Genomic DNA, 6109 nt, shown 5'->3' with positions numbered 1-6109 from the left:
TGCTTTAAAAAAAAATTCAAATTTAAAAAAAACTATGTAATTTTAATTTTTTTTTTATTTAAAACACAGATTTTTTTAATCTAAATTAAAAAAAAATTGGAAAGTAACCTTTTGCAAAAAAAAAGATAATACAGGAAAAACTAAAAAAAAGGCTAAAAAAAAATCTTATTAAAAGCCTAAATATTTTATAAATTTAAACTGTCAAAACCTGAAAATGTATTATTTAAAAATAAATCTGTATATAATTTTGTAATAACCTTAAATTACAAACTAGTTATATATCAATTTTTTTTTGTACAAAAAAAGTAGAGTTTTATAATTATTTTTACATAATATTTTTAAATTACTTTTATGATTTTAAGAACTTAATTTTTTGTTAAAATATTATAAGATTTAAGCATTGTGTGAGCATATTTGTTGTGCGAGGATTTGATTTTCATAGAGCATCTCTTTTTCACATGGTTCCCCAAACCTCTTTTTCGAGGTCTTTTTGGCCTCGACAACCTCATTTTAGTAAGTGGTTATTCCCCAATTGTTAAATAATGAAAAAACTGTAGATAATTCTCATTTAATGAGAAAAAAAATTTGTTTATAGAAAACTTTTTTTTGAATTAAAAATGCTTAACAAAAAACACTACAAAGCCAAATTTACCAATGGCAAAAATTGGAAAGATCCTGAAGTCGTTGGATTGAATATAATAATTGTTTTATGTTACGTTGTTGGACTCATGTGCTTCCAAAAAACCTTGAGTAAATTTTCAATAAATCATGTTTCAATTAATAGTTTTATGAACACGGAAGAACTAATAAGCAAACAAAATAAAAACACTGAAATAAGTGATAAATTCAAATTACGACATTTATTGCAAACTGAAAACGAAACTGTAGAAGCAGATCCGCTATTTCCTGAGGATCTTTTTACAGAAGAACAAAGAAAAAACGGAGCTGTTATTCTTCATGTTCTTGGTTTGATTTATATGTTTGTTGCTTTAGCAATCGTTTGTGATGAATTTTTTGTGCCATCTTTGGATGTAATTATTGAAAAATTAGGCATAAGTGAAGATGTTGCAGGTGCAACTTTTATGGCAGCAGGAGGTTCAGCACCAGAACTATTTACTTCAGTTATTGGAGTGTTTGTTGCTTTTTCTGATGTCGGAATTGGAACAATTGTAGGCTCAGCAGTGTTTAACATTCTTTTTGTGATCGGAATGTGTGCACTTTTTAGTAAAACGGTGCTTTATTTGACATGGTGGCCATTGTTTCGAGATTGTACTTTTTACAGCATTTCTTTAATGACTTTAATTTTATTTTTTCTTGATAATCAAATTGAATGGTGGGAGGCACTTGGTTTGCTTACTGTGTACGCTGCATATGTATTATTTATGAAATACAATGCAGCAGCTGAATCAACAATAAAAAAAATGTTTTCAAAAAACAGGCAAATTATATCCATCTAAATAAAATTAAATTAAAAAAAAAAATTTTAATAGAAACAATTGAAATATTTTGTATGGATATGATTACAGGATTCCTAGGGTAACCAGTACTGATCATCTTGTTCCAAGTGTAAGTTTTTTTTTAACAAATTAGCACTGTTTATTGCACAAAATTACTTTAAGGAAAACATTTTTTTTAATGCATGGTTTTTTTAAATTAAGCAAAAAAAAATTAAATAAAAATATAATATATATTGCACTTTTAGCTATTTAGCTTTTTAATTTTAGCACCACTCTGCTGCAGCTGCTTTGGTAAGAAATAAATAAAGAAAAATTTATTCTAAAATTAACTCTTATCTTTTTTTAAAAGTACAAAAGAATATTTTGCAGGCAGGAGTTACAGGAGGAGCTATGGCAGCATCAACAATGGTTAATGAAGGAGGCCATAGGTTTTAGTTTACAAACTTTTAATTTCATTTTTTTTTAAATAACAATTTTTATCAAAAATTTTTTTTTTTAACTGCATTTATTTAAAGACCATCAACTGGAATACCTGTTTTACATTCTGGATCTCATTTTCGACATGGCCTTTTACAACTTATGATACACACAATTGATCCTTTACACGATGGTAATATTTTTAATGTCATAATATTTTTAAAAAACATTTTTTAAATTTAAATATTTCTTATACTAAAACATGTTTTATTTATTTTTTTAGGTAAAGTAGATGAAAAGGCAACTCAATTACATGCCATAGCAAGTTTAAAGGTTAAGTTTAAACTTAAAAAATCAACCATATGAACAGGAAAAAAAGTAAATAAGCTAAGAAATAGAACAAATATTTTAAATCTTTAAAATCTACAACATAAATTTGAATAAAAGTTTGGCATAAAAAAAAAATATTACATATGTTATTACACATTTTTAAAAAAATCTTCAAAAACTTAAATTTAAAGAAAAAATATTAATAAAAAAAATTTAAAGTTTTTAAATTTTTATTATTTAGTCTTTGCATTGTTTTGTCCATTTGTCTGGTGTTTAAATTCCTAATCAATTTTCTCATTATTAGGTGTTTAAGATATGAGACTAAAGAAGATTAGTTATAATAAAAATTATATATATTTTAAAAAGCGAAGCTTTTCTATAATTAGAATCGGTTAATACGTCCGTCCGTCCGTCCGAGATAGATAGCTTTTATTCGTTAACTTAGGCATGTTTGAATTGTCCTATCGATTTTAAACTTTGCATGATGATTCCTGTAGTAGTTGGGTACGATTTAGAAAGCGTAGCAACTCTTTAATGTCCGTACGTCTATTTTAAACATGTTGATTTTCTACTTTTTTAACAACAAATTTTTAAGTGTTCTAATTATCGGTTTGATCTGATTTTTGGTATACTGATTCCTAAGACAACATAGAACAATATTATAAGCAAAGCAACTCTATATTTAAGTCCAAAAATATAAGTATGTCCATAAATATTATCCTGCTTCAAGCAGTTTTTCAACATATTTACTTACAATTTTGCTTCGACTCTTATACTTTTAAATTCTGATTATTCAGTATACTATACTATACAATAATATACTATACTATAATGTTCGTTTGTCCTACCGTTTTAGTGCTTCGCTTTTATGGATGTTGTCATCCTTGTTTTTAAAAATTTATTCTCTTAGGTTTTATTGGATGCTACAAAACCCCAAGATAGTTCTAATGGCACTACTGGTGATTCTCATTATTCAGATGCAAATGACAATAATCAGGTATTTACTTTTTTTTTGCATGTTTTGAAAGTTTGAATAGTTTACAATGTGTTACAGGTCAAACAAGTTGATGCGTACACAAATTCAGAACAATTATCAAAATTAGGAAAACAAAAAGAAATTGACGGAGTTTTTTCTCCATCTAACACTTTTATGGGAAATGTATGTAAATTTTTGACTTGACTTTAAAGCACTATTGTTTTGATAATTTTTTTTTATTTTGGCACTTATATCACACAAAATAATGCACTTTATTACATTTTAACATTTTTTTGTTAATTTATTTGATTTTGTTCGCTTATAGGAAAAAGATGGAGATAACGCTGAAATTGAAGAATTAGAACCAGAACCTCTAGATATGTCAATTCCGACACATTCTTTGACTAAAACTATAACTTACTTTATACTGCTCCCAATTGTTTTTCCTTTGTGGCTAACGCTTCCAGACACAAGAAAAAAATCATGTAAGTTAAAGTTTTTAATTTAATAGGAAATGATTGAAGAAGAGGAAGAAAACCAACCTTTGGATCTTTCATGGCCAGATTCATGTAGAGAAAGAATAACATACGTCGCATTTTTGCCAATTATTGTGCCATTGTGGCTAACTTTGCCTGATACTCGAAAAGAATCAGGTTAGCTAACGCACTGCACTTTAATCTTCCGCACTAAAAATTACTTTGCTGTTAAAAAAAATAAAATTTTTTTATTTTTTAGCCAAAAAGTTTTTTGTCGTAACGTTTGTTGGAAGCATTGTATGGATTGCAGCATTTTCTTACCTAATGGTTTGGTGGGCAACTGTAACAGGAGACACAGTTGGACTTCCTCCTGAGGTTAGTTTTAAAAAATTATAACAAATAAGTTATTTTTTAAATAGTCATTATAAATATTTTTTTTAGGTCATGGGTTTAACGTTTTTAGCTGCTGGAACTTCTATTCCAGATTTAATAACAAGCGTTATAGTAGCAAGAAAAGGATTTGGTGATATGGCGGTTTCATCTTCAGTCGGAAGTAATATATTTGATGTTACTGTTGGGTGAGTAAAAGTTATTTCTTGCATCATATTTTTACAGTTTTTTGCGGACATAAATTTACAATTATAAGATTAAAACCAGTTTTTTATACTCAAAGAGCTAAAAACACGGGCTAAAAAAACTAAACATTGATTTTTTGTTTAGGCACCAGGCACCAGCCAAAAAAACTGGTTTTAATCTTATGATTGTACATTTCTATATTCGTAGAAAACTGGATATAATACGATGCTAAACATAGTTTTTTTTGTATTTATGAGAACCAATTCCTATCCACTAAATTCGAATGAATACAAAAAAAACTATTAATACGCATTTTAATTTTTAAAATAACTATTTTTTAGGTTACCTTTTCCTTGGTTTTTATATACATGCGTTTTTCAACAACCAATTGTTGTAAGCAGTGAAGGACTTGGATGTTCAATAGTTTTACTGTTTTCAATGCTCATCGCCGTGTTTTTATGTATTTTAATATCAGGAAAGTTTGTTAATTTAATTAAAAAATACAAAAAATAAAAAAATTTAAAAATTTATTTTGACAAAATACTTTAAAAACTTTATTTTTTTAGAAAAATATTTCCTAAAATAAAATTTTTTTTAATCAATTTAAAAAGTCTTTTATTTCAAATCTTAACAAAAAAAAACAATACAAGAGTTTTTAATTAACAAACAAACACAAACAGGTTGGAAAATGTCTAAATTTTTGGGATTTTCAATGTTCATATTATACTTCATTTTCGTACTTGTTTCTCTTTCTTTCGAGTATGAATGGATAACTTGTCCTCTTTAAGGTAAAAAAAAAATAATTTTAAAAAATTTTATTATCAAATTTAAAATATTTTTTTTTTTTAGCAATCTGCTCAACTTTTTTAGTCGGTAAAATAGGTAAGTTGTTTACTTGTAAAAAAATTTGTAAAAAATAATTATTTTTTAGTTTTAGAAAATGTTGTTCAACAAATATTGAAAGAAAATTATATAAAAGTTCATTATATTATATTGTTAAATTTACCTATTAAAAATGTTAAAGTTTATTTTAAATATGTAATTAAATGTCTAAAAGTGTCGTTCTCAGCTACTATAGAAGTTACTGATGGTTTTATCTTACTATTCTATAAAATAAATCTATTTGCCAAAAACAGTATCTAATTATTTTTATTATTTTGTTTAAATCTAATTTTTAAAAATGTTTATTGTCGGAATTTTAATTTTTTTTTCAAAACATTAATTTTTAATAAACAACCAATTTTAAAATTTAAAAAAAAAATTTATATTATGTAGTACATAACATATGCATAAAATTTGCACATTTTTTGATAGTTTAAATGCAATCAATAAAATTAAATTTTAAGCAAATTAAGCTATAGTTTAAAATGACAGTTTAATAAAAACAAAATAAAAAAATTTTTCTTTAAAATTAAAATCTAATTTGCAAATTAATTCAATATCACATACAGCATTCATCATTATTAAAAAAATGATAAATAAATATTAAAATTCTGTGCAAATAATTTGCAAAAAATACAAAAACTCCAGGCAGTCAGTTTGGTCAGAAGAGCAAAGCTACTCTATTTTAGGGCTGCACTACTTAGTCTAACACTATATCAAGTCAAAAGTGAGTGCCGAGCCCTGGGATCTATGTATAGTGAAGAAAAAAAACATAAAAACAGTTAAATCAAAATATTTTAGCAGGGTTTTTTTTATTAATTAATTTTAGGTTCTGAAAAAAAATAGATACAAAATATAAAAAAAAACTAACAAATATGATTTTTACTTTTTTTTTACTTTTTGGAACTTTCTTTTTTAAATTCTAAAAAAAAAATTTAACATATTTCTGATCAACATAGCTATAAAATGTTTTTTTCACAACATTTTACATCAAA

At 25.4% G+C, this 6109-nt stretch overlaps 1 protein-coding gene across 16 annotated transcripts; it reads left to right on the top strand.

Moving 5' to 3' along the window:
- The first annotated feature begins 483 nt into the window (after positions 1-483).
- Positions 484-5365, top strand: LOC145311653 (sodium/potassium/calcium exchanger Nckx30C-like). 16 transcript variants are annotated; one of them, XM_080150596.1, is made up of 15 exons: positions 502-1438; positions 1545-1566; positions 1725-1748; positions 1827-1885; positions 1973-2067; positions 2158-2207; positions 3115-3201; positions 3259-3363; positions 3692-3833; positions 3916-4031; positions 4098-4234; positions 4574-4708; positions 4914-5020; positions 5082-5114; positions 5164-5365. In XM_080150596.1, exons 1-13 carry the CDS (start codon positions 618-620, stop codon positions 5017-5019), a joined length of 1899 nt encoding a protein of 632 aa, XP_080006722.1. In that variant the 5' UTR covers positions 502-617; the 3' UTR covers position 5020; positions 5082-5114; positions 5164-5365. The 16 variants fall into 16 exon arrangements, with proteins under 16 accessions (XP_080006733.1, XP_080006731.1, XP_080006722.1 ...); XM_080150595.1 differs by having other exon boundaries at positions 1536-1566; XM_080150594.1 differs by having other exon boundaries at positions 1527-1566.
- The last annotated feature ends 744 nt before the right edge of the window (positions 5366-6109 follow it).

This window comes from Acartia tonsa, chromosome 2, assembly GCF_053477335.1.
Source record: "Acartia tonsa isolate MP-2025a chromosome 2, ASM5347733v1, whole genome shotgun sequence".
Taxonomy (NCBI): domain Eukaryota; kingdom Metazoa; phylum Arthropoda; class Copepoda; order Calanoida; family Acartiidae; genus Acartia; species Acartia tonsa.
Note: the sequence above shows the minus strand (reverse complement) of the source record. Positions and strands in the feature narration are given on the sequence as shown.

What these genes read in the sequence shown, in the direction of transcription:
- LOC145311653 (XM_080150594.1), top strand. Translation starts at nt 618, where the DNA reads ATGCTTAACAAAAAACACTACAAAGCCAAATTTACCAATGGCAAAAAT. An exon ending in ATGCAAATGACAATAATCAG is followed by an intron (nt 3,202 to 3,258) that starts GTATTTACTTTT and finishes AATGTGTTACAG; the next exon opens with GTCAAACAAGTTGATGCGTA. An exon ending in TGATACTCGAAAAGAATCAG is followed by an intron (nt 3,834 to 3,915) that starts GTTAGCTAACGC and finishes TTTATTTTTTAG; the next exon opens with CCAAAAAGTTTTTTGTCGTA.